At 46.5% G+C, this 26698-nt stretch overlaps 1 protein-coding gene across 1 annotated transcript; it reads left to right on the plus strand.

The window, feature by feature from the left end:
• Positions 1 to 19762: 19762 nt before the first annotated feature.
• LOC124701115 lies at positions 19763 to 24348 on the plus strand. The gene is made up of 4 exons (XM_047233162.1): positions 19763 to 20195; positions 23111 to 23322; positions 23438 to 23705; positions 23792 to 24348. The coding sequence occupies exons 1-4, from the start codon at positions 19872 to 19874 to the stop codon at positions 24077 to 24079; spliced, it is 1092 nt and encodes a 363-aa protein (XP_047089118.1). The 5' UTR covers positions 19763 to 19871; the 3' UTR covers positions 24080 to 24348.
• The last annotated feature ends 2350 nt before the right edge of the window (positions 24349 to 26698 follow it).

Consider the following 26698-nt stretch of genomic DNA (forward strand, 5'->3'; position numbering starts at 1 on the left):
TCGATAGTGGGTTCATGCCTGCATTGACACCTGGGACAGTGACAGAAAGTTCTAAGGTTGTGTTGTGCTCGTTGCCACTAGGGATAAAACATTGATGCTATGTCTAAGGATGTAGTTGTTGATTACATTACGCACCATAATTAATGCAATTGTCTCGTTGCTTTGCAACTTAATACTCGGAGGGGTTCGGATGATAACCTCGAAGGTGGACTTTTTAGGCATAGATGCGGTTGGATGGCGGTCTATGTACTTTGTCGTAATGCCCAATTAAATCTCACTATACTCATCATGATATGTATGTGCATTGTCATGCTCTCTTTATTTGTCAATTGCCCAACCGTAATTTGTTCACCCAACATGCTGTTTGTCTTATGGGAGAGACACCTCTAGTGAACTCGTGGACCCCGGTCCAATTCTCTTTACTCGAAATACAATCTATCGCAATACTTGTTCTACTCGTTTTGTGCAAACAATCATCTTCCACACAATACGGTTAATCCTTTGTTACGGCAAGCCGGTGAGATTGACAACCTCACCGTTTCGTTGGGGCAAAGTACTTTGGTTGTGTTGTGCAGGTTCCACGTTGGCGCCGGAATCTCCGGTGTTGCGCCGCACTACATCCCGCCGCCATCAACCTTCAACGTGCTTCTTGGCTCCTCCTGGTTCGATAAACCTTGGTTTCTTTCTGAGGGAAAACTTGCTGATGTGCGCATCATACCTTCCTCTTGGGGTTCCCAACGAACGTGTGAGTTACACGCCATCAACTGCTCATTTTGTCGAGTCTTCATTTTATTGGGTGCGCGTCAGCGCTCCTGATGGGAGTAGCCCCCGAGTCTAGGTACGGATGTCTGCAGCCGGGGCGTAGACTCAAGTCCTTCATCCGATAACTTTCCACTTTTTCCTTCGAATGCTTCTAGGGTTTTTTTTATGACGTCACTGTTGTGGGCCGATTGACAGGACTTGACCTGATGTGTAACTGTCGTGGGCCGATTGACAGGACTTGACCTGATGGGCCCACCCTAGCTCTGCGCGGGCAGTTTTTAGGGCTTGACCAATGCACGCGCGGCGATCGAGGCGTCTCCTCAATTTTCGCACGACGTGGGAATAATGGGCCGCCGGTTCCACTCCTTCTTCATGCGCCACGTGTACAGTCAGATCTGCCCCACTCCCCACGATGCGTTGTGGAGTTATGGCCACGATTGGGCGCAAATTCTTACGGGATAAATAGGGAGCCTCCTCTCTTTTTCATCTTTTACCCCGTTTACTGCTCATCTTCTCCTTCAAGCCTTCCTGTTCCTCTGCCTCTTCATCAGAAGCTTCGTTCACCATGGGCAAGAAGAAGAGCGGCAGTACCTCGGAGGCGAGCAAAGTTAGCCGTGATTGGAGTGCCTCCGCCATTTCCAACCGCGACATCAACAAACTCCGCGCTCTCGGCTTCATCTCCGCATCTGAGGATGACATTCGTCTCCCAGGTTCGGTTTCTCGCCCAAAGCCCCCGAAGGGCTTCACTGTCATGTTCGCTGCTTTCTTGTTCCGTGGCCTCTCTCTTCCGGCCCACGAGTTTCTTCGCTCCCTCCTTTTCTTTTATGGGATTCAGCTCTGGCAGCTGACCCCAAATTCCATCCTCCACCTTTCCATTTTTATTACCGTCTGTGAGGCCTTCCTCGGAATTGAGCCTCACTGGGGCCTTTGGAGGAAGATTTTCTATGTGAAGCGTCACAACGACAGTAATGGCCCCCCGTTGTCGGTGGCGTTGGCTTCGTCGTCAGGAAGGAGGTCGACTACTTCGACTATCCGATGAAGGAATCCGTCCAGGGCTGGCGCAACAAGTGGTTCTACCTGCGAGATCCCGCCGTTCCTGGGTGGCGTTCGAATCTCCCTCTTTGGGATGATGTCTTGATAGCTCAAAAGAAGAAGTCTTGGCAAAACGCCCTTTCTCCCGAAGAAAAGGCGACAGCCGATGAACTGTTTGAGCAGATAGTCACTTTGAAGAATACAGGAGGCCTGACGATGCGCGGCACTGAAGTAGTTTCAGTGTTCCTACAACGTCGAGTGCAGCCGCTGATGTCCCGCTGATACGTCTCCAACGTATCTATAATTTCCGTTGTTCCATGCTTGTTTTATGACAATACCAACATGTTTTGTTCACACTTTATATCATTTTTATGCGCTTTCCGGAACTAACCTATTGACGAGATGCCGAGAGGCCAGTTGCTGTTTTCTGCTGTTTTTGGTTTCAGAAATCCTAGTAACGAAATATTCTCGGAATCGGACGAAATCAACGCCCAGGTTCCTATTTTTCCCGGAACCATCCAGAACACACGAGAAGGACCAGAGGGGGGGCACAGGGCCACCAAACCACACCCCGGTGCGGCCCAAGGGGGGGGGGGCGCGCCCCCCTATGGTTTGGGCAGCCCGTGGCCCCTCCGACTCCGACTCTTCGCCTATTTAAGCCGTCGTGACCTAAAACTTCGACACCGCTTGACGAAACTCCAGAAAGACTCCAGGGACGCCGCCACATCGCGAAACTCCAACTCGGGGGACAGAAGTCTCTGCTCCGGCACCCCTGCCGGACGGGGAATTGCCCCGGAGCCATCTCCACCGCCGTCTTCACCGCCATCTTCACCGCCATCGCTGCCTCTATGATGAGGAGGGAGTAATCCATCCTCGAGGCTGAGGGCTTCGCCGTAGCTATGTGGTTCATCTCTCTCCCATGTACCTCAATACAATAATCTCATGAGCTGCTTTACATGATTGAGATTCATATGAGTTTTGTATCACAATTCATCTATGTGCTACTCTAGTGATGTTATTAAAGTATTCTATTCCTCCCGCATGGTGTAAAGGTGACTAGTGTGTGCACCATGTGGTTCTTGTCGTAGGCTATGATCATGATCTCTTGTAGATTGTGGAGTTAATTATCATTATGATGGTATTGATGTGATCTATTTGGTTATGTCGATCTATCTTACACTATAAGGTTACTTAAATATGAACAAATTGTGGAGCTTGTTAACTCCGGCATTGAGGGTTCGTGTAATCCTACGCAATGCGTTCATCATCCAACAAGAGTGTAGAGTATGCATTTATCTATTCTCGTTATGTGATCAATGATGAGAGTGTCCACTAGTGAAAGTGTAATCCCTAGGCCTTGTTCCTAAATACCGCTGAGTTACTACCGCTTATTTATCGTTTTACCTGCGTTACTATCGCTGCAATACTACCACCATCAACTACACGCCAGAGACGCTATTTTCCGGCACCGTTGCTACTGCTCATATATATTCATACCACCTGTATTTCACTATCTCTTCGCCGAACTAGTGCACCTATTTGGTGTGTTGGGGACACAAGAGACTTCTTGCTTTGTGGTTGCAGTGGTTGCATGAGAGGGATATCTTTGACCTCTTCCTCCCCGAGTTCGATAAACCTAGGGTGATCCACTTAAGGGAAAACTTGCTGCTGTTCTACAAACCTCTGCTCTTGGAGGCCCAACACTGTCTACAGGAAAGGAGGGGGAACGTAGACATCAAGCACTTTTCTGGCGCCGTTGCCGGGGAGGAAAGGTAAAAGGTACTCACACTACGGATCCCGGCTACTAAGCTATTTCCCGCCATTGTAAGTACTCGAAGCTATTTCCTTTAGATCCTGCAATTGCAACTTTTTGTTTCTTGTTTACACTAGTTAGGCATAATGGAAAACAACAAAAAAATTGGTGAGCTTTTTAGTCTTTTTCCTGATTTAGAATTGTTTGATGCGAAAATTAAAAAACCTATGGAACCTTATTTGCATGCTAGTAGCGATGTTATTAGTATGAACGCAATTATCGCTAATGCTATGAAGAAGTCTAAGCTTGGGGAAGCTAGTTTTTGTGATCTTTTTAGCTTCCCATCTTTAGGGGAGAAAATTTGTTCCGATAATGCTTTATCTCCCATATGCGATACCTCTAATGATGCTCCCGATATTTTGAATCCACCTGCTGAAAGTATTCCGTATAAAATACCTATGAAAATTATTGAACGTGTTATGGATAATCACTATAAAGGGGATGGAACTGTCCATCCTAGAGATCATTTATTGTTTTTGCACGAATTATGCGGGTTATTCAAGTGTGCGAGTATCTCTATGGATGAAGTGAAGAAGAAGCTATTCTCCGTTTCGTCTGTCCGGTAAAGCGGCGCATTGGTATAAATTGTTGGAGAATAGGCATTCTCTTGGTTGGGAGGAAATTGCATCTCTCTTTTATTCTAAATTTTATCCTCCGCATGAAGTGCATATTGATAGGAATTATATTTATAACTTTTATCCTCGTGATGGAGAGAGTATTTCTCAAGCGTGGGGGAGATTGAAATCTCTAATGCTCAAATGTCCCATTCATGAGCTCCCCTGTAATGTTATTGTTAATAATTTTTATGCGAGGCTTTCAGGACAACACAAGGACTATCTGGACGCGTGTTCGGAGGGATCTTTCACAAGCAAGGAGGTTGAAGCTAGGTGAGATCTTCTTGATCGGATTAAGGAGAACGCTGAAGGATGGGAGAACAATGAAGGTAAAGAGTCAGGTATAAATTATGATTATGAATGCATTGAAGCTTTTATGGATACCGATAAATTTCGAAATATGAGTGCTACTTATGGTCTTGACTCTCAAGTTGCTGCAAATCTTTATAAAGCCTTTGCTTCTCATTTTGAATTGCCTAAAAATAATTTTGATAAGTATCATGAACCTTTTAAAGAGGCTTGCATGAAGAATGAAATTGTTGTTAATTATTGCAATAAGCATGCTCAAACTCCTAAAAATGCTATTTCTTATAAGCATGTTAATTTTTGTGGAATGCATAGACCTTGTGGAATTAATCAAGTCAAAGATGAATATTGCATCCATCATATTAATGAAAAAACTAGGAAGTGGTTTAGGGCTCTAGATGATCTTGGTAAAAAGGTTTGTGCCCTCTATCCTTTTATTTGTGAAGTTTGCCATGAAGTGGGTCATTTTAATTTTCAATGCTCCTCCAATGATAATTTGAACCCGATGAGTGCTGCAAATTTGTATTGTGATGATGAAATTACTCCTAATCAGCATGATGAACTTACTTTATTTTTGGGGTGTGAAGAATTGTCGAGAAACATCTCTTTGTTACATATGAGTGATCTTGATATTGATGATGTCCTGCATGGGTGTTTTTCTTATTGCATTGATAATAGCCATACAAATACTTACATACAAAATATTTTAGAAGATGACACCTTGCTAAAATATGATAGGACCGCCATGTGTTTTGAACTAATTAATGAAAAGGAGGAATCCTTCCAAGTTTCTTCTATTATTTCTGAAAGTAAATCAGGTTATGCGGACAAGCTACCCTTCAAGCCTCTTCCTCCTAAAGAAGGAAATGAGGAGAAGGAAGAGAAGAAGAAGAAGGGAACGAAGAAGAAGAAGAAGAAGAATAAAAAGAAAGAGGTAACGGCGTATCCCCGCGTGAATGAGATAACACTAAGTAACCGTAAGTATGTTGCTCCTAATGATTATTGTGATAATGAATCTAAATATGATGATCTTCCTATGCCCTTTACATACATTAGTGATCATGATTTGAATGAGCACACTACTTTTGATATTGCAAATCTCTCGGGAAACTAATTCTGAAAATGATGATAATAATTGCCATAGTGTCAGTGCTATCCATGCTTCCTCCCATAATAATATAGAAAGCTGTAAGCTTGGGGAAGAGGTGTTTGAAAATCCTTTTGCTACTGATCATTATGTGTTTTATACATCTCCTTCTAATAACAATGATGGTATGGTCATAGATAAACCGATCTGTGAAAGATAACTATTCTATTTCTTATGATGACACTGTGCCTCCGATCTTTGATGATTATTATAAAGAATGCTATGATATAGGTTATAATTATCCTTATGAAACTTGTCATAGTCATGATTGGATTACCAAAAACAATTCTTTTAATATGCAACTTGTTTACCATGTTCAAATTCTTGATAATAATCTTGCTCCAATTACTATTAATGAGAATAACCCTTCTTATGCCAAAATTAATGATACTTCTATGCATATGAACCATGATAAGAATGTTTTAAGTGATGGGTATATTGTGGATTTCATCAATGATGCTACTGAAAGTTATTATGAGAGAGGGAAATATGGTTATATGCATCTTAATAATATTAAGTTTCCCCTCTTTATGTTGAGAATCTTGAAGTTACTCGTGTTTTATCCTCTTATGCTTGTCACTTTGTTCTTCATGAATTCATTTGTGTACAAGATTCCTCTTCATAGGAAGCATGTTAGACTTAAATTTGTTTTGAATTTGCCTCTTGAAGCTCTCTTTTGCTTCAAATACTATTTCCCGCGAATGGATTATTAAAACTGCTGAGCCCATCTTAATGGCTATAAAGAAAGAACTTCTTGGGAGATAACCCATGTGTTATTTTGTTACAGTAATTTGTTTTTATTTTGTGTCTTGGAAGTTGTTTACTACTGTAGCAACCTCTCCTTATCTTAGTTTTGTGTTTTGTTGTGCCAAGTAAAGCCTCTAATCGAAGGTTGATACTAGATTTGGATTTCTGCGCAGAAACAGATTTCTATCTGTCACGAATCTGGGCTGTTTTCTCTGTAGAAAAATCAGAAAAATATGCCAATTTACGTGCGTGTTCCTCAGATATGTACGCAACTTTCATTAGTTTTGAGTTTTCTGATCTGAGCAACGGAAGTATTTATTAGAAATTCGTCTTTACGGACTGTTCTGTTTTGACAGATTCTGCCTTTTATTTCGCATTGCTTCTTTCGCTGTGTTGGGTGGATTTCTTTGTTCCATTACCTTCCAGTAGTTTTGAGCAATGTCTAGAAGTATTAAGAATGATTGTGTCACCTCTGAACATGTGAGTTTTTGATTATGTACTAACCCCTCTAATGAAGTTTATGAGAAGTTTGGTGTGAAGGAAGTTTTCAAGGGTCAAGAGAGGAGGATGATATACTATGATCAAGAAGAGTGAAAGCTCTAAGCTTGGGGATGCCCCGGTGGTTCACCCCTCCATATTCTAAGAAGACTCAAGCGTCTAAGCTTGGGGATGCCCAAGGCATCCCCTTCTTCATCGACAACATTATCGGGTTCCTCCCCCGAAACTATATTTTTATTCCGTCACATCTTATGCACTTTACTTGGAGCGTCTGTATGTTTCTTGTTTTTGTTTTTGTTTGAATAAATGCTTGTGTGGGAGAGAGACACGCTCCGCTGGTTTGTATGAACACATGTGTTCTTAGCTTTTAATTTTCATGGCGAAGGTTGAAACCGCTTCGTTAATTATTATATGGTTGGAATTGGAAAATGCTACATGTAGTAATTGGTATGATGTCTTGAATAACTTGATACTTGGCAATTGTTGTGCTCTTGTTTAAGCTCTTGCATCATATACCTTGCACCTATTAGTGAAGAAATACATAGAGCTTGTTAAAATTTGGTTTGCATGAGTGGTTTCTCTAGAGTCTAGATATTTTCTAGTAAGATGTTTGAACAACAAGGAAGACGATGTATAGTTTTATAATGCTTGTAATATGTCTTTTATGTGAGTTTTTCTGTACTAGTTCGTGCTTGTGTTTGCTTCAAACAACCTTGCTAGCCTAAACCTTGTATCGAGAGGGAATACTTCTCATGCATCCAAATCCTGAGCCAAACAACACTATGCCATTTGTGTCCACCATACCTACCTACTACATGGTATTTCTCCGCCATTCCAAAGTAAATTGCTTGAGTGCTACCTTTAAAATTCCATCATTCACCTTTGCAATATATAGCTCATGGGACAAATAGCTTAAAAACTATTGTGGTATTGAATATGTAATTATGTACTTTATCTCTTATTAAGTTGCTTGTTGTGCGATAACCATGTTCACCGGGGACGCCATCAACTACTCTTTGTTGAATTTCATGTGAGTTGCTATGCATGTTCGTCTTGTCCGAAGTAAGAGCGATCTACCACCCTATGGTTAAGCATGCATATTGTTAGAGAAGAACATTGGGCCGCTAACTAAAGCCATGATCCATGGTGGAAGTTTCAGCTTTGGACATATATCCTCAATCTCAAATGAGAAAATTATTAATTGTTGTTACATGCTTATGCATAAAAGAGGAGTCCATTATCTCGTTGTCTATGTTGTCCCGGTATGGATGTCTAAGTTGAAGAATAATCAATAGCGAGAAATCCAATGCGAGCTTTCTCCTTAGACCTTTGTACAAAGCGGCATAGAGGTACCCCTTTGTGACACTTGGTTAAAACATGTGCATTGTGATGATCCGGTAGTCCAAGCTAATTAGGACAAGGTGCGGGCACTATTAGTATACTATGCATGAGGCTTGCAACTTGTAAGATATAATTTACATGATACATATGCTTTATTACTACCGTTGACAAAATTGTTTCATGTTTTCAAAATAAAAGCTCTAGCACAAATATAGCAATCGATGCTTTCCTCTTTGAAGGACCATTCTTTTACTTTTATTGTTGAGTCAGTTCACCTATCTCTCTTTACCTCAGGAAGCAAACGCTTGTGTTAACTGTGCATTGATTCTTACATACTTGCTTATTGCATTTGTTATATTGCTTTGCATTGACAACTATCCATGAGATATACATGTTACAAGTTGAAAGCAACCGCCGAAACTTAATCTTCCATAGTGTTGCTTCAATGTCTCTACTATGAATTTATTGCTTTATGAGTAACTCTTATGCAAGACTTATTGATGCTTGTCTCGAAAGTACTATTCATGAAAAGTCTTTGCTATATGATTCAATTGTTTACTCATTGCATTTACATTGTTTCGAATCGCCGCATTCATCTCATATGCTTTACAATGGTATGATTAAGATTATGTTGGTAGCATGTCACCTCGTAAATTATCTTTTATCGTTTACCTACTCGAGGACGAGTAGGAACTAAGCTTAGGGATGCCGATACGTCTCCAACGTATCTATAATTTCCGATGTTCCATGCTTGTTTTATGACAATACCAACATGTTTTGTTCACACTTTATATCATTTTTATGCGCTTTCCGGAACTAACCTATTGACGAGATGCCGAGAGGCCAGTTGCTGTTTTCTGCTGTTTTTGGTTTCAGAAATCCTAGTAACGAAATATTCTCGGAATCGGACGAAATCAACGCCCAGGTTCCTATTTTTCCCGAACCATCCAGAACACACGAGAAGGACCAGAGGAGGGGCACAGGGCCACCAAACCACACCCCGGCGCGGCCCAAGGGGGCGCGCCCCCTATGGTTTGGGCAGCCCGTGGCCCCTCCGACTCCGACTCTTCGCCTATTTAAGCCGTCGTGACCTAAAACTTCGACACCGCTTGACGAAACTCCGTGAAAGACTCCGGGACGCCGCCACATCGCGAAACTCCAATTCGGGGGACAGAAGTCTCTGTTCCGGCACCCTGCCGGGACGGGGAATTGCCCCCGGAGCCATCTCCACCGCCATCTTCACCGCCATCTTCACCGCCATCGCTGCCTCTATGATGAGGAGGGAGTAATCCATCCTCGAGGCTGAGGGCTTCGCTGTAGCTATGTGGTTCATCTCTCTCCCATGTACCTCAATACAATAATCTCATGAGCTGCTTTACATGATTGAGATTCATATGAGTTTTGTATCACAATTCATCTATGTGCTACTCTAGTGATGTTATTAAAGTATTCTATTCCTCCTGCATGGTGTAAAGGTGACTAGTGTGTGCACCATGTGGTTCTTGTCGTAGGCTATGATCATGATCTCTTGTAGATTGTGGAGTTAATTATCATTATGATGGTATTGATGTGATCTATTTGGTTATGTCGATCTATCTTACACTATAAGGTTACTTAAATATGAACAAATTGTGGAGCTTGTTAACTCCGGCATTGAGGGTTCGTGTAATCCTACGCAATGCGTTCATCATCCAACAAGAGTGTAGAGTATGCATTTATCTATTCTGTTATGTGATCAATGATGAGAGTGTCCACTAGTGAAAGTGTAATCCCTAGGCCTTGTTCCTAAATACCGCTGAGTTACTACCGCTTGTTTATCGTTTTCATCGCGTTACTATCGTCGCAATACTACCACCATCAACTACACGCCAAGCAAGCTATTTTCTCGGCACCGTTGCTACTCGCTCATATATATTCATACCACCTCGTATTTCACTATCTCTTCGCCGAACTAGTGCACCTATTTGGTGTGTTGGGGACACAAGAGACTTCTTGCTTTGTGGTTGCAGGGTTGCATGAGAGGGATATCTTTGACCTCTTCCTCCCTGAGTTCGATAAACCTTGGGTGATCCACTTAAGGGAAAACTTGCTGCTGTTCTACAAACCTCTGCTCTTGGAGGCCCAACACTGTCTACAGGAAAGGAGGGGGAAAGTAGACATCACCCGCCCTCACCAGATGTGGCTTTATACTGGCAAAAGCGACAAGTCAAGGATCAACTCTGCCGACCTGTCGGCAGATGAGCTTTGGGACGAAGTTCGTCGCCTAACATGCCTTAGTACGAAGGACACCATTGTCTTGACATCGGCTCGTCCTCCTTATGATCTCAAGCACCTCCCGTCCGAGGTAACCTTACTGCTCCTCGTTTATTGTTATTATTTATTTTCCTGTCTGTGCCTTACAAGTTTCTTTCCTTTTACAGGCTCCCACTGTTGCCCAATGTTATCCTCCCTCACCCGAGAGCGGCGTGGTACTGGAGGATGATGATGATGATTCTGAGGGAACCGAGGACGTTCAGCACGTTCTTGAGGACAGCGATGTCCAAGAGGAGGAAGCTGCCGAAGATGACGCCTTCCTCAGGAGCAGGCGTCGTAAGAAGGTACACGATGACCTTATCACTTCGGCTGAATCAAGTCCTAGAGGAGGAGATAATGATGCTGACGAAGCTGCTTCGCCTCCTCCTGCTAAGAAGAGTTCAACAAGTTTCTTCGTGGACGAAGATGATCTGGATCTGTGAGCATCTATACTCTTTTTGTTTTAATTTATTTCCCGTCATCCTGCATGCTAACTGTGTACTGTACTTAAGTAGCTCCGATGATGACGATGTTCCTCTCGCGAAGAGGGCCAAGCTAGCCTCTGTGAAAGCAGCATCGGCTAAGGAGTCAAATCCTTCTCCTGCCAAGTCAACACCTCCCTCGCGAACGGGTGTGGAGAAGGTCCCAGTATCGAGAGTTATTCCTCCTGATGATGCTCCCACTCCGTCGGCTGGCCGTGATCATGTAAGTGCTTAATTTGTCTGGCTTTGCCGAGTTTCTATCGTCTGACTCCTCTTGATTTTTTCTGGCTGCAGCCGATTTACGCTACAGTCGACGCCGTGGCGGACTTCGCCGAGCAATTCACTCGCCTTGAGGCCGAAAACTCCCAACTTCGGAAGGCCGTCAAATCTTCGGCTGATCAGGTGGTTGAAGCCAACAGGCTTGCTACCGATGCCAAGAATGAGAACGCCTTGTTGAAGGAAGAAGTGAAGAGGCTGAAGCGTCAGATGAAGGATGATTAAGATGCCAGGCGTGCAGCTGCGGCTGCAGTCGATGAGAAGGAAGGTGTCCTCCGTGAATTCGTCAAGAATTTATTGGGTAAAGATCCTCTTGGTATTCCGCTTCTTTCTTGATGTTTTTTCATTGATTGCTGATATGTTTCTCTTTCAGAGGCCGCCAACATAACTGTCAGCCGACGCCATCAGCTCCGGGAGGATTCCACAGCCGACGCTTTGTCACTTGCCGCTGAGTCTAATATCCAGGTCCTTAAACTACTGCAAAAGTCCAAGGGAGCACTGTCGAAGCTATACTCGATGATCTTCCCAAAGATGAAGTTGTACAAGACTCTCGATGAGATGGCGGAAGCTTTCCTTTTCGATCCTTCCGAGCCTGTGAAGGTACTGAAACGCCGCAGCCGCTTGATTGGAGCGGTTCTTACTTTTCAGTTGCTTATGGGCCATGGGATGGGGTCGGAATTGGAGGAGTTTTCTAAGGCACTGCCTGTTGATGACGAAACCATCTGGTCGATCTTGAGCCTTTCAAGAGATCGGCAATAACTTGCGCCAACCGACTTCTGAAGCTGGTGGATGAAGCACAAGCCGAGCCTGTTCCTGAATCTGCCCCTGGTTCATCGTCGGTAATTCCTTGAACTGTTATTTGACTTGTTGTACATAAGATCATCCGTAACTCGAAAAATTCGGCTCTGTTGCAAATTAAACATCCTTTTGTCTGTATGATGTATGCTCAATGCTCCCGATGAGAGTTTTTATATTAATGCTTGGTCTGAACTGAGGACTGTACTGCAGATTCCTTCATCTTCTTCCTGTGCCGAGCTCTTTCCGAACCCTTCGAGTAATGACGAATCAGACCTTGTTCGTCGTTTACGTGATCAGGTGTCTTGTCTAAATAAAGACATCACCTCTCTTCGTGCGATGGCTGCCTTGGTGAAGAAAAAGAGAGAGATAGCGACTGCTGTCGAACAATACGCTCTCGATGGTCTTCATGTTGCTACCGAAAGTTTAGGCTGTAAGTATTAGCCTGTCTTCTGATTTCTGGCATAGCTTGAATGTTCTTTTATCTGACATTCGTTCCTTTTCCAGTTGTAGCTTCGGATGCAGCCGAAGAGGACAAAAAGATTCATGAAGAAGTTGAGGCGATGACCGATGTCGCGCATCCAACGCATGGTCTATGGCTGCATCGTCCGAAGGCTGTCGTCATGGCGAAGTTTAAGTACCGGGTGATGAAGGCGCATTATTACTTTGATAAGTATTATGCCCATCTCACGATGGTTTGGAACACCTTGTTTCCTCTGGACCAAGCACCTGAAACCTTGTCTGGCTTGTTCACCCGATTCAAGTCTCCTGAGAGGATTCGACAGCTGGTGTGGAAAGAGCTCCTGGCTGGTGCTGAGCTTGCCTTTGCTTCAATATTGGCGTGCCATCCATCTTTAGACTTGATAGCCGTAGAAAACACTGAAAGGGATTTAGGCCAGTACTATGATGTTGCTAGAGGTCCTGCTTACACCGTCGTTTCTCGGATGGAATCGTGCCTTGAAAAGGAACTGAAGGTCCACTGGGACCGGGGAACCCGATTATAAATGTAATAACCTTGTATCTGCATAAGATTGTTTACTGCGTACGCTGCACGCTATGTTAGTTTGATTGATATTTTATTGTCGAGTGCGGCTGAGTGATCAGTTCAGCCTGCTTTCTCGACGACTTCGTTGAATTTTACGCAATTTAATTGCGAAGTCGATATGTAATTTATTCGAGAGCTTGGCTTTATCACGCGGTGCACCGGTTTGAGCCTTATCTAATGATAATGTAACCATCGACTGCAGCACTCGCGTATTTTTCGAGGCTTGGATTGGTTGTTTTTGTGTGTCATTAATCTTAGCTCTCGCTGAGAGTATTTAATTAATGACACTATGTAAGCATATTTCTTTTGGGCCAACGCTCCCGATGGGAGTTAGAGCCGATGGTAAGGACTCCAAACGTTATGTTCGGGTGCCAAAGCCTGAAGCAAGAAAAAGGTAAAAAATCTGATTAGATCTTTATTCATAATGTAAAGCAACTTTATAGGCCGTTGAATGATTAAAAACAATCATGTCCTATGTATAGAACCGTCGCAACTGCGCGATGTTCCACGGATTATCGACGTCTTTTCCTGAAGCTGGATTTTTGAGCCGATAGGCTCCTCCTGGTATCACTTCAGTGATGATGTACGGTCCTTCCCATGGAGATTCTAGCTTCAGGGGTCTTTTTTGCTTCAGCCGAAGTACCATATCCCCAACATTGAAGCTTCGACTGCTATTCGTCGGCTGTGGTAGTTTCTCAGCGCTTGCTGGTATACCGTTGTTCTTGCCAAGGCGGTGTCTCGTGCTTCATCAAGAAGGTCGACAGCATCTTGTAGCGCGATGTTGGAGGAGGATTCTGTGTATGCTGTCACTCGAGGGGCTTCAAATCGAACGTCGGCTGGTAAGACTGCTTCGCTCCGTACACCAAGAAGAATGGAGTGTATTGAGTCGACCTGTTGGGCGTGGTACGCAAACTCCAGAGTACAGATGGTAGCTCTTCGACCCAGGCTCCAGCTGCGCCTTTAAGGCGTTTCTTGAGGCCATCTCCTATTAGACCATTGATCCTTTCCACCTGGCCGTTGGTCTGGGGGTGAGAGACTGATGCGAATTTCAATTTGATTCCTCCATCATCACAAAATTTCCTGAACTCCTCGGAATCAAAGTTGGAGCCGTTGTCTGTGACGATGTTGTGGGGCATACCGAATCGACAAGTTATTCCCTTGAAGAATTGAACCGCTGTTTCAGCTTTTTGGTTTCGCACAGTGCACCGCCTCAATCCACTTAGTGAATTTGTCGACTGCAACCAATAAGTACGTGTGTCCTCCGGGCGACGATCTTGGCAGCGGTCCAACTTGATCGAGTCCCCATTGAGCGAAAGGCCATGCCAAGGGTATTGTCATTAGGTCCGTTGCAGGAGCGTGTGGTTTTGGTGAAAAACGTTGGCGGGGATCGCACTTCATGACTAGATCCCTAGCATCCGACGCTGCCGTTGGCCGCAGAAAATCCTGCCCTAAAGGCTTTTGCCACAAGGGCCCCGCTCCTCGCATGATGCCCGCAGGTTCCTTCGTGTATTTCACGCAACAGTGCTTTTCCATCGTCAATGGCGATGCACCTTTGGAAGATCCCTGAGATGCTACGCTTGTAAAGCTCACCATTTATCACGGTGAAAGCCTTTGAACGTCTGACGATTCGCCTAGCTTCTACAGAGTCCTCCGACAGCTCTTGTTTTGTCAGATACGCTAGGAACGGTTTGGTCCATAGTGGCTCGAGGAGGAGGACTTGTTCGGCAGGGGGGCTGGAGATTCTTCAGCTGAAGGAGTTTGCTGTGAGCTTGTCTCTAATTCATCAGCCGATGATTTTGGAGGTGCCGACGTCTTTTCTTTTATTGATCGTTGAGCGATCACTTCGTAAAACACTCCGTCTGGGATGGGGGAGCATGTAGACCCGATATTTGCCAAAGTGTCGGCTTCCTCATTACTGGCTCTGCCGATATGTTTGAGCTCGCATCCTTCGAATTTAGCCTCCATATTCTGATACAGCTGCCGATAGGCGATCATGTTGTCACTGACTGCATCGCACAGGTTCATCGACTGCTGCACCACCAAGTTCGAGTCTCCATAGATTTCTAGGCGAGTAGCACCACACGCCTTTGCCATTTTCATTCCGTGCAACAGCGCTTCGTATTCTGCTTCGTTGTTTATCGGCAGAGAAAAATTCATGCGTAGTATATACTTCATCTTATCTCCCTGTGGTAATATCAGCACCACTCCTGCTCCCGCACCTGTACTCCGTTTTGACCCATCAAAGTACATTATCCATGACCCTGACATGTCGGGTGTTGCCGACGTCTGTGATTGGATCCAATCTGCCATAAAATCTGGGAGGATTTGGGATTTTACCGCCGTTTGATTAACGTAAGTTATGTCGTGTGGCGCTAGTTCGATAGCCCATTGGGACACCCGACCTATGGCTTCCGGATTGGTAATTATGCTCTTCAGGGGTGCTTCACTTACAACTTTAATCGGGTGCTCCGTGAAGTAGTGCCGCAACTTGCGAGCTGACCTCCATACTGCATATGCCAGCTTCTGGTGATGGGGATACCTCTCGCCTTGCGTGAGTGAGCACTTCACCGAGGTAATAAGCGGGCCTCTCGCACACCATGAACTCTCCTCGCTTCCTCTCGTTCGACGACTAAAACGCTCGTCGAAGACTTGTGCCGTTGCAGCTATGTACATGAGCAACGTCTCCTTCTCGCGTGGAGTCACGAGCACTCGGGGAGGTTGATAAGATTTTCTTCAAGTTGTCGAAGGATTCCTGTGCCTCCTTTGTCCACTCGAACTTTTCCGACTTTTTCATCAAGTTGTAGAAGGGCAAGGCTTTCTCCCCTAGCTTTGCAATGAACCTCGCTGAGCGCCGCTAGTCGGCTCGCTCACTCGCCGCACTTGGTGCAGATTCTTTGGCGGCTCCATATCGAGAATAGCTTTGATCTTCAAGGGGTTGGCTTCGATTCCTCTGGCTGATATGAAGTACCCGAGTACTTGTCCTCCTGGCACTCCGAAGAAGCACTTTTTGGGATTCAACTTGATTTTGTATCTATCCAGATTGTCGAAGGTTTCCCGCAAGTCATCGATGAGTGTGGCTGCGTGCTTCATTTTCACCACGATGTCGTCGATGTAAACTTCAATGTTTCTTCCAATCTGCTCCGCAAGGCAGACTTGCATGCAACGTTGGTAAGTAGCTCCTGCATTTTTCAACCCAAAGGTCATGACGTTGTAACAGAAAACGCCGTGTGGAGTAATGAACGCGGTTAGCTCCTGGTCTTCCTTCTTCAGTTTAATCTGATTCTACCCGGAGTATGCATCGAGAAAAGAGAGACGGCCGCATCCGGCCGTGGAGTCGACTATTTGGTCTATTCGAGGCAGCGGAAAATGATCTTTCGGGCAGTGCTTGTTAAGGCTGGTGTAGTCGATGCACATGCGGAGGGCGGTTGTGTCCTTCTTCGGCACCATGACGGGATTGGCCACCCACTCAGATTCCTTAAGCTCTCGAATAAATCCTGCCTTGCGGAGTCGATTAACTTCTTCGCCGATTGCTCTTCTCTTTGGTTCAGAAAATCGTCGCATTGATTGCTGTACTGGTTTGGCCGTCGGGTCAACATTCAGGGCGTGCTCAGCGAGTTCCCTGGGGATACCTGGCATGTCGGATGGTTCCCATGCAAATATCTCCCAGCGCTCACGGAGGAACTCGATGAGCGCGCCTTCCTATGAGACAGTGAGATCAGCCGAGGTATTGACTGTCTTCTTCGGGTCAGTAGGGTGCACCTGCAGCTTCTTAGTTTCCTTTGTAGTGTCGAACTCATCGGGTCTTACGTTTCGATTGTCGGCTGGTGGTTGTGTATGGTCGGTAACGGTATCGATCGCGTTGAGTTCTTCCTTGGCTCCGAACTTCGAGACGATCTTCTGGAACTCCCTGTCGCAGTTGTCTGATCGAGCGAAGCTGCCGTGAACGGTTATTGGGGTCCCGTTGTTGCCTGGCATCTTCAGTTTCAGGTATGCGTAATGAGGCACGACCATGAATTTAGCGAACGCAGGCCTGCCGAGGATGGCGTGGTACTGAGATTCCCAGTCGACTACCTCGAACTCGATCTTTTCTTTCCTGAAATTACTGGGTGTGCCGAAGACTACGTCCAATGACGTTTTGCCTAGCGAGTAAGCGGGTCGAGTCGGTATAATGCCATGGAACCCTGTGTCATATTCTCTTAGCATGTCGACTGTTAAACCCATTGCTCTCATTGTGCTGGCGAATAGCAAGTTCAAGCCACTTCCTCCATCCATGAATACTTTGCCCATATTGTACCCTCCAATTTGCGCTTCAAGGACAAGGGCCGCGTGACCGGGCCTTGGGACAGCTTTCAGGTGATCCGCCCTGCTGAAGGTGATGCTTTGCTCTGACCAGTCGATGAAATCCGGCGTATCAACCATGGCGACTTCCGCATATTTTACTTCTCGAGAGAACTTCTTGATTTCTCTCTTCGAAAAGCTGGTTTTATGGATCATGTTGATTTGTCCACGTAGCGCACGGGAATACTTCGGCTGGCACATATTTGTCTTTTTTCATTGGCTCGTATGGTACCGGTACATATGGTTCTGGCGGATGGTCGTAGGACCTTGCCTTCTCCTCCATCATGTGGACTCTTGATATAGCTTCGGCTCTAAGATCATCACAGAACTGTGGAATTTCCAGGAAGTGTCGGCAGTTCCTCAACAAATGACTGGACTTCTCCCGACCATCTTTTGGGTCAAAGTAGGAGTGGAGGTAACATGGCGCCTCGAGTTGCTCTGTAGCCGAAAGGTATGGAGAACGGGTGCGCCCCCCTGATTGACGATATGTCGTGGCATCCTTGCTCGAACTGTCGAGGGTGAAGTGCTGTTCTGCCTTCCTCCTCACGGTGTGAGCTTCTTCGTTTCTTTCTTTGCCAAGCCGTGGTGTCGAGATTCCCTCGGACACTCTCTTGTATGCTTCTGGGCGAAATTTTTAGGGTTGTCGCTGAAGGGACACCCTCCGGAGGTACGGCCTTTGGGTCGGACGCACCGGCCCTGGTGAGGCGAAGGAAACCTCCGAAATCGATGACGAAGTGGACGCCACCGAAAATAGCCTCTGCGTCGTTAGACGATGCCATAGAGTTTGAGTGAAGCGCTTCGTGGCGCGGTATGAACTCGAAGGACCCGCAGCGGATCGGATCTCTTGACTCTGTCGGCGTCGGTGATTCGAGTAAGAACGCTGCAGACGTGACTGGTACTGCCGATGACTTGCCTTGTGCCGACAGGCTTCCCACAGACGGCGCCAATTGTCGAGGGTACTCCTCGCCAATGCCCTCCGATAGGGGCTTAGGGTTGATGGAATCCTGCAAGCCGACACGAGACATCGGTTCACGTACAAGCGGGGAGAGCGATTTACCCAGGTTCGGGGCCCTCGATGAGGTAAAACCCTTACGTCCTGCCTGTCTGTTCTTGATTATGATGACAATGGGTTACAATGGGGTGCCAAATAGTTCGACTGAGATCTCGGCGAGATTGCTATCGCTAGGGTTACCTAGCTCTAAGCTTTTGCTGGCTATGATCGCTAAGATTGTTCGTGTCCCTCGGCAGCCCCTCTCCTGGCCTTTATATAGGAGGTCAGGTCTCAAGGGTCCTAACCGAGTACGACTAGGTTTACAGTACTTTTAGATCTAATCTTTCCTTGTTGGCTGCTTCCTTGTCTTGCCCGCCAAGGTTTCCTCCGGTGCGCTGTCCAGGTGGCCCATCTAGCCTTCGGGTGTCTTCATGAGCCTCCAATTAGTCAATACAGAATATGGCAACGTTGGTTACTCGAAAGGTAGTGCCCACGTCAGACGCCGTCCGCCAGATCCGGGAGTACGAGGCGGCCCGCCGGGAGGCCCGCGTCCGCCGTGTCAAGCTCGAAATAGTCAAGCTTGACGCCAACGACGCATGAAGATCATCCACGACAGTGTTGGCGCCGTCTGCCGCCGACAAGCTACGCCACCACCGCCATTGCCGCGCGCCATAGGTCACTATACTGGCCACATTTTGCTTTAGCTAGGTTAGGCTTGCCGGTGTACCACTAATTTATCTTCAATTTGTCGAACAATGTAAGTATCGATGCTTAATCGGAACATCTATGTCATGTCGAACTATGATCATCGCCTAATTTACCCGCGTCATTTTGAATTCCGCTTTTTGGTTCCATTTTTGGGTTTCTGTTATGCTCCACGGCCAAAATCGATAGAACATACGTTTTCGGAAAATTGAAAACAATCTTTTTGTTTGCAACTTTTTTGAATCTCAATTTTTTTTTTCAATCTCTGGTTGCAACTTTTCGGACTCTACTAGAGAAGCTCTGATGCCCCACCGTGAGCATATATCCAGCTAGGCCGAGTGTTGCGTATACTTTTCCTTCCCGCCGGGAGTCCCGGAAGTCCAAGCAGCTAGCTAGCCGTTCGAGCCGTCGACGCCACCGGAGTTGGTGCGGCAGTGGCTGTCACTCACCAACCTTGCAGCCCCCATCAGCATCAGACCAACCCCACCACCAGTCCACCTTCACCACCTAGCCAACCCAAGCCAAGCCACCTCCCCTCTCCCATTGCGGTCTTGTATAAGTAGCTCGTCGCCCCAGCCGAGTTACCCAGCGACCGACGAGAACCATCTCTCATCGCCTCGCCAAGAAGCAAATCAGCTTCTCTTTCCAACTGCTCCACCGCCCAAGAAACCTCCAACGGCAGCAACCATGTGGGTGACCTCGATGCCGCAGGTGTGGGACGAGGAGGCGCGGAGCGGCAAGGGCGCCGCGGCCGGCATGGTGACCCCGGCGCCGGCCACCGCGCTGCTGGGCTCCCTGGCCGGCTGGCTCTCCCGCGTCGCCGACCCGCCGGCGCCGAAGGTCTGCGGCGCACCGGGCGGGCCGCCCGTGACCGCGCCCAGGGTGACGCTGCGGGACGGGCGGCACCTCGCCTACTGCGAGAGCGGCGTGCCCAGGGAGCAGGCCCGGTTCAAGGTCGTCTTCTCCCACGGCTTCACCGGCTCCCGCGAGGACAGCGTGCGCGCCACCCAGGTACCGCCTCTTCGATCGGCCTTGAAGTTTTTTCCTTCGATCGTGCTGTAGCATTCCCAGCTGCGGCTTGATCGCGTCTCAGGGGGGTTAATTAGCTTTGCTACGAATGCGCGTAGCACTTAGATATACACTTACAGTTAACTTTCGGTCCCAGTTTGATTGGGTCGTCAGGGTAGTTACCACAAAAGCATCTATCTAATTGATTAAAGTAGTACACAATTAATCTGTATCATTGAATTGTTCCTCTCCGTCCGGTTCTTCCTGCAGTACTGTAGCATTCTTGATCGCGTCGTCGGGGGACTGTTTCTTCTATTCAAATGCGCGTACATATAAACTTAATTCATGAACTTTCGATCCCAGGAATTTGTATACTACTAGCATCTAACTGGTTATTAAATTGCTGAATAATCTGAGAAGTATTCTGTAGCCGCGCTGTATGAATATGATTGCTGGCGGCTTGCTTGCTTGCGCGTGAACCCTCTGTCGACGATAGCTCAGGTCATGATAGCGAAGCTCGCTCTGTCGACGCTGTCGCCTGTCGGTGGCGGAAGCCAGCTGCTCAACGGTACGAAAAAGCTTTGGTTGCTGGGTATGAGCTGGTGTACACGATTGGTTTGGTGAGTCGCCGTTGTCAGCCTGTGATCGTAACGGGCAGCCATGTTGTAGCCACGACGCGCGCCCGTCTCCCTCTACCCGCCAAACTCCAGCGGAAAGAAAAGTCGTTGATGTTCGGTGCGACTGTGTTGTTGTTGTTTTTGTTTTCCCTAGGTCAAAGAGTTTGTTAGGCTTGAAAGCGAGCTAAAAAAGTGGTTAGCGACCTACTAATACCATCATTTAAAATATCAGTTCGGTCTACAATTTTTTTAGTTCAGTAAAGGAATTTTTTTATTTTATTTTTTAAACACAATACATATACGTTCACGCACATACACTCATCTATATGAACGCATGAACCCTACCCTTATGAATACACTAGAAAAGAGAGACCAAGTTCAAGAAACTTTCAGCTGGTATTGAGGTTGAATACATCATTACATGCGCTCCACAATCGACGAAAACATTACATACCGAACAGTATTCCAACTTTTTTCATTGATGTTCGTCTGAATCCCTTTTTTCTTTCCTAGGTCAAGGTTTGTTTGTTAGCCTTGAAAGCGAGCTAAAAACTGTTTAGCGACCTTACTTAATAATATCGTCAGAAACAAATACTCCTATTTTTCGTTATAGATTACTAGTACTCCAGCCCATACAGACGTGTCACAATTACAGGTGATCACATATTAGTACGTACTTCCCCATCTTTAAATAAGTGAATATCTAGCCTTTAACTTTATTCATGAAAGAGTGTACATCTATCTTTTAAATGCATTTTAAAGTAGCAAAATTTTCTTCTCTCTCATCGCACGAAAATCAAAGCCAATAATACTTAGCATATATTATCTTCATTCTCTACATGCACTTAGCTTATTGGAGGAGAAACACTTAAAGAGAAGAAAGATGTTGATTTGCATATTAACAATACAATTTTTACTCCATTTTTTAATATGTCTTGAAAAATCCAAGTGTATACTTATTCGTGAACGGAGGGAGTACAGTAGATAGTAGCAATTACTCGGACACGTTGCCATCTGCAGTAACGGACAGAAGTGTCAGCTGGGAAACCCAAGCTTCCAGGTCGAGCAAAGTGTCACGTAACCGCTGTCGTGACCGAAATCTTGGCCGGACTCGCCGGAATATTCCTTCCGCCGCGCCACGGAGCAGCGCCACCGCTCCTACTCCCGGACGGAATCTCTCCCGCCACTTTGAATGTGCTCCCAAAAAAAAAAAAACTCACCGTCCCGGTCCAAGCGACCTGCCTCCGTGCTTCCTAGATGGTCCTGTGTGAGCAGTAAATGGCTGGCGGCGGCTCCTCCTAGTCCACCCACCCAAATCGGCCAACGGCCGGCTGCAACAATAGGTCCACCCAACCCAACCCCATTGCCCTGCTCTGCTCCGCCCTGCGCGGCAATGGAGCTGCTCTGCAAGGCGCCGGTGCTGACCTGCGGCGCCAAGAGGGGCGCGGCGGCGGCAGCGTCGCCCATGGGCCCGCTGGCGGGCGCGGTGGGGCGGTGGATCCACCGGGCCGTCATCCCGCCACCACCTCCCCCTCGGATCTGCGGGACGCCCGGCGGCCCGCCCGTCACCGCGCCCAGGGTCAGGCTCAGCGACGGCCGCCACCTCGCCTACGCCGAGTCCGGGGCGCGCAGGGAGGACGCGCGCTACAAGGTCGTCTTCTCCCACGGCTTCACCGGCTCGCGGCTCGACGACATCCGCGCGTCGCCGGTCAGTACTGCCCGCGCCACGCTCCACCACGGCCGCTCCGTCCGTGTTATTCCCCACTGCAATCTAGGACAGCGATTTCGGTTAGGACTATCTCCGGAGTCGGAACGATTTTCCAGTGGGTTGGTTGGCGAATTGGGGGATCATACACGGATTGCTGTCAACTAATGCGTTGCTAAATTAGCTGCATTGCATGATTGTCCAATTTGGTGGAAAATATGCTTTTCATGGATTGGACTGCCGTACCGGGTATTCATGGTTCAGTACTAGTAGTTGATTGATTGTTTTCAAGACAACTGTGTGAACCCCTCATCACCAGCTCCATACTGTATTCAGATTAGCTGTTGACGTGACCTACCTTTGCAATGCCACCTCCATGCTCTTTAACTGATCTAGCTTATCAAATGCCAGTGCAATCTCGTGCAGTACTGACCATATCATATACGTTTCCTCTGAACTTCTTCCCTGACCTGTGCCTCTGTGCTGACCAATTCCTTTTCCTGCGAAATTCCAACTTGACAAATAAATTAAAGATCTTGTCGGTTCAGTTTGTATTGTGTAAGATGCTAACGTCTGAACCTACTGTGTGTTTTCAGGAAGTGGCTGAAGAGCTAGGCGTGTACATGGTGGGGTTCGATCGTGCCGGGTACGGCGAGAGCGACCCGAACCCCAACCGATCCGTGAAGAGTGCCGCGCTCGACGTCGAGGAGCTCGCTGATGCACTAGGCTTGGGCCCTAAGTTCTACGTGATCGGCATCTCCCTTGGCTGCCATGCTGTCTGGGGCGCCCTCAAGTACATCCCCGAAAGGTAAGCAAGGCAGTGCCCACTCTTGACCAGGAATACTGTGACAAACATAGAAAACGGCCATATTTATTTGTATCAAGGACAGTGTTTGATAAGTTTCGATCACTCTGTGTTGCAGGATTGCTGGAGCCGCGATGATGGCGCCCGTGGTGAACCACTGGTGGCCAAGCTTCCCCGCCGACCTTGCCGCGGAGGTGTACAACAAGCAGGAGGTGGGCGACCAGTGGGCGCTGCGTGTGTCGCACCACGCCCCCGGCATCCTCCACTGGTGGATGGACCAGAGCTGGCTGCCCACCTCCACGGTCGTGGCCGGCACCACCCCGCTCCCCAACAAACGCGATGCCAATATCCGGAACATGATCAAGGCTGACGGCACGTTCGAGAAGGTTGGACCTCCGTTTCACCACTTTCATGATGACTCAATTGCAGCGCCGCTGATGTTTTGCTAAATGAGATTTTCTACATCCTGCAGAAGAAGGAACTGGCGACGCAGCAAGGCATCCACGAGTCGTACTACCGCGACATGATGGTGATGTTCGGTAAGTGGGAGTTCGACCCGATGAGCCTGTCCAAGCCGCCCTGCCCCGTCCACATCTGGCAGGGCGACGAGGATGGGCTGGTGCCGGTGGTGCTGCAGAGATACATTGCCAGCAAGCTCAGCTGGGTGAACTACCACGAGCTCTCCGAAACCGGGCACTTCCTGTCGCCTGTCCCAGGGCTAGGAGACACCGTTCTTAGGACCCTCTTCAGCCAAAGTTGAGCTCGCGACGTAGCAGTGGTCAGAAGCAGCAGCTCGGAACATATGGTTGCTTGCTGAAGTATAGCGTTCTTCCGGTACATTGATTTGTTCTAAGGTGGTCGGGTAATCGCTGATTGGCGATGATGATGTGTTATAGATGAAAGGGGTGGTGTAAGATGAACTTTTCTTTTTGTCGTGGATGTCGCCGCACGTGGCCAGGATGTCTGCGCAAAATTGTGCTTAAACCTTGGAAACGAGAAAGTGGAACTATTATACCATGATCTTTAGTACTATTTCTGTATTTCTTGGGTACCAGAAACTGTGCATAAAAGGAACGATTTCTGTATTTTGTTGTCTTCCCATGCAGGCGCCGCTCAGATTTCCTTATTCAGAATTTTTTGAGGGTTGTTTCCTTATTCAGATTGGTCAGTTCTTTTGTCAGGTGCATGATGTAAGGGGAATGATTGACCTGTCCGTGCGGCCAATCAGGTTGCCTATCATCTGGTAACGGGCTTCTCACCTACTCCCAGACAGTTTAACAAATTTAGGTGTTTTTCTGTAGAATCTTCTTATCGTGTTGAATGAAAAGCAGACCATGTAAGGAGAGCACAAAGAGGTGATGATTCTGACAGGGCTTCTCCCCACGAAGTTTGGAAGAAAATTTGGAATACAAATGTGCTCCCGAAGATTCAAATCTTCAACTGGCATCCACTGCATGCGATCCTTCCGTGTTTGTGTACTTTGGCAAATATGCATATTGGAAATTCAGTTAACTGCCCAGCGTCTTCTAGGAGCGCTCAAGACCTCACTCATATGCTCACCAGGTGCCCGAGAACTCAAGAGATATGGCAAGGTTTGGGATTACTAGATTGTGTCAGGTCAGCTATTGACATGGACAGATCAGGGTCAGTGATTCTAGAGGAACTACACTATTCGGCATTTCGGCCAAACCAGGTGGAGTGGACTATGAGGTGCAAAATGTGACAGCTACAGTTACGGTGGCTAGCTGGTACATCTGGTGGTCAAGGAGGCAAACTGAAAACAAAGAACCAGTGCTTTCAACGGAAATGAGTGTGAAAAATATCAAAGCTATATTATCAAATTGTTTGAAGCTGACAGGCTGCTGGATGGCTTCTGAAACTAAATGTTGACGCGTCCTTGCCGGAAACCAGGCAGGGAGCGATGGGGGCTATTATCAGAGATTCTGGAGGCAACTTTGTTGCTGCGTGCTCTGACTCGAATGCACACAAAATACATGTTGCATCTACGGAAGCTATGACTTTACTTGGCGGTCTAAAGCTTGTAGAACAGGCCGGGTGCTAATCCCTCACAGTGGAGTCTGAATCTATGAAGGTTGTGGATGCTGTACTTAATCCCTAGGACTACAGAGGAACGGGTGCGGTGATCCTCGGTGACTGCCGGTAGCTACTAGCTTCGCTCGGCATGGCAACCGTTCAACATTGTTTGCTAGAGGCCAACGGAGCTACACACTCACTTGCTCGCTACGGTGCTAGTCACATGTGCAGGGTTGTTTTGGTTTGATGATCCTCCCATTTTTCTAATTAGTGCAGTAGTTGATGACCGGCTTGACCGCATTTTTATTCAATAAAATTGCCTGGAGTTTAAAAAAGAGCTGCTACTACCAAGAAACTATTAACAGCTAGCCCTGTTACTCAATAATAATAATCTTTTTTAGCAAGCTAGGGAAGCTTAATGGGAGTAGAGCCCAGCCCAATTGTATGTTCATGTGTTTCTTTTCTTTGAATGTTTCCGAAGGCGTTTTGGGCTGGGCTAAAGCTCTGTTCCATTAACTTTGGAGTCTCAGCGTACCCTAAACTCAATTTAAACTGTGAGAATTGAAAGTATTATCTCAAAAAAATGAGAATTGAAAGTCACAAACTTTGCCATATCTTTAGGTGAGACTTATGTGCGTGTTTGTGTCGTGAAATTTAATGCTGAATAAATAATAGTTGTACTGTTTGTGGTCCTAATTGTGAGGTGTACCTCCAATTGATATCTTCAATGAAAATACTTTTTTATCCTAAATTGCCAAAATTAAATAAGTTGGCATATCAAAATGCCTTCCAATCATCGATATCAATGGAGAAGTGTATTTGCCGCTTGTACCGCATACCCTTGACACACTTGTAAGCCATGCTAGCCTACACACTGCCGGCAAATTAGTAAGTAGGGGTGTAAACGGATCAGATCGATTTCGTTTATACCATATCTTTTACCACATATTTTTTTCGGATTCGGATCGGAGCGGATATTGACCGCTTTCGGATTTGGATGCGGATATACCAGAATGCGGATTCGAATCGGAAACGGGGCGGACTCGGACCGAAAACAAAAATATTCAGATGTATGCTCTCATCGGTTGATAGATATAGTTTTTGAAAATCTTGAGAGCGATTTGAACTTTTAATCTTATGTAGTTAAGAAAAAAGAGATATAATTTACGTTAAAACTCAAGCATTGACCCGCTAAATGAATTCGGTAACTCAATAACTACTAACCTTGTGAGATTGACCTTGGCTCTTGACTCAAAATCGAATTATCCGGCTTAAAACTTTCGGATTATCCTAATTAAATTTCGAATAATCCATATCAGCATGCTATTTGCTATACCATATCATA

This window comes from Lolium rigidum, chromosome 3 (assembly GCF_022539505.1).
Source record: "Lolium rigidum isolate FL_2022 chromosome 3, APGP_CSIRO_Lrig_0.1, whole genome shotgun sequence".
Classification (NCBI taxonomy): Eukaryota; Viridiplantae; Streptophyta; class Magnoliopsida; order Poales; family Poaceae; genus Lolium; species Lolium rigidum.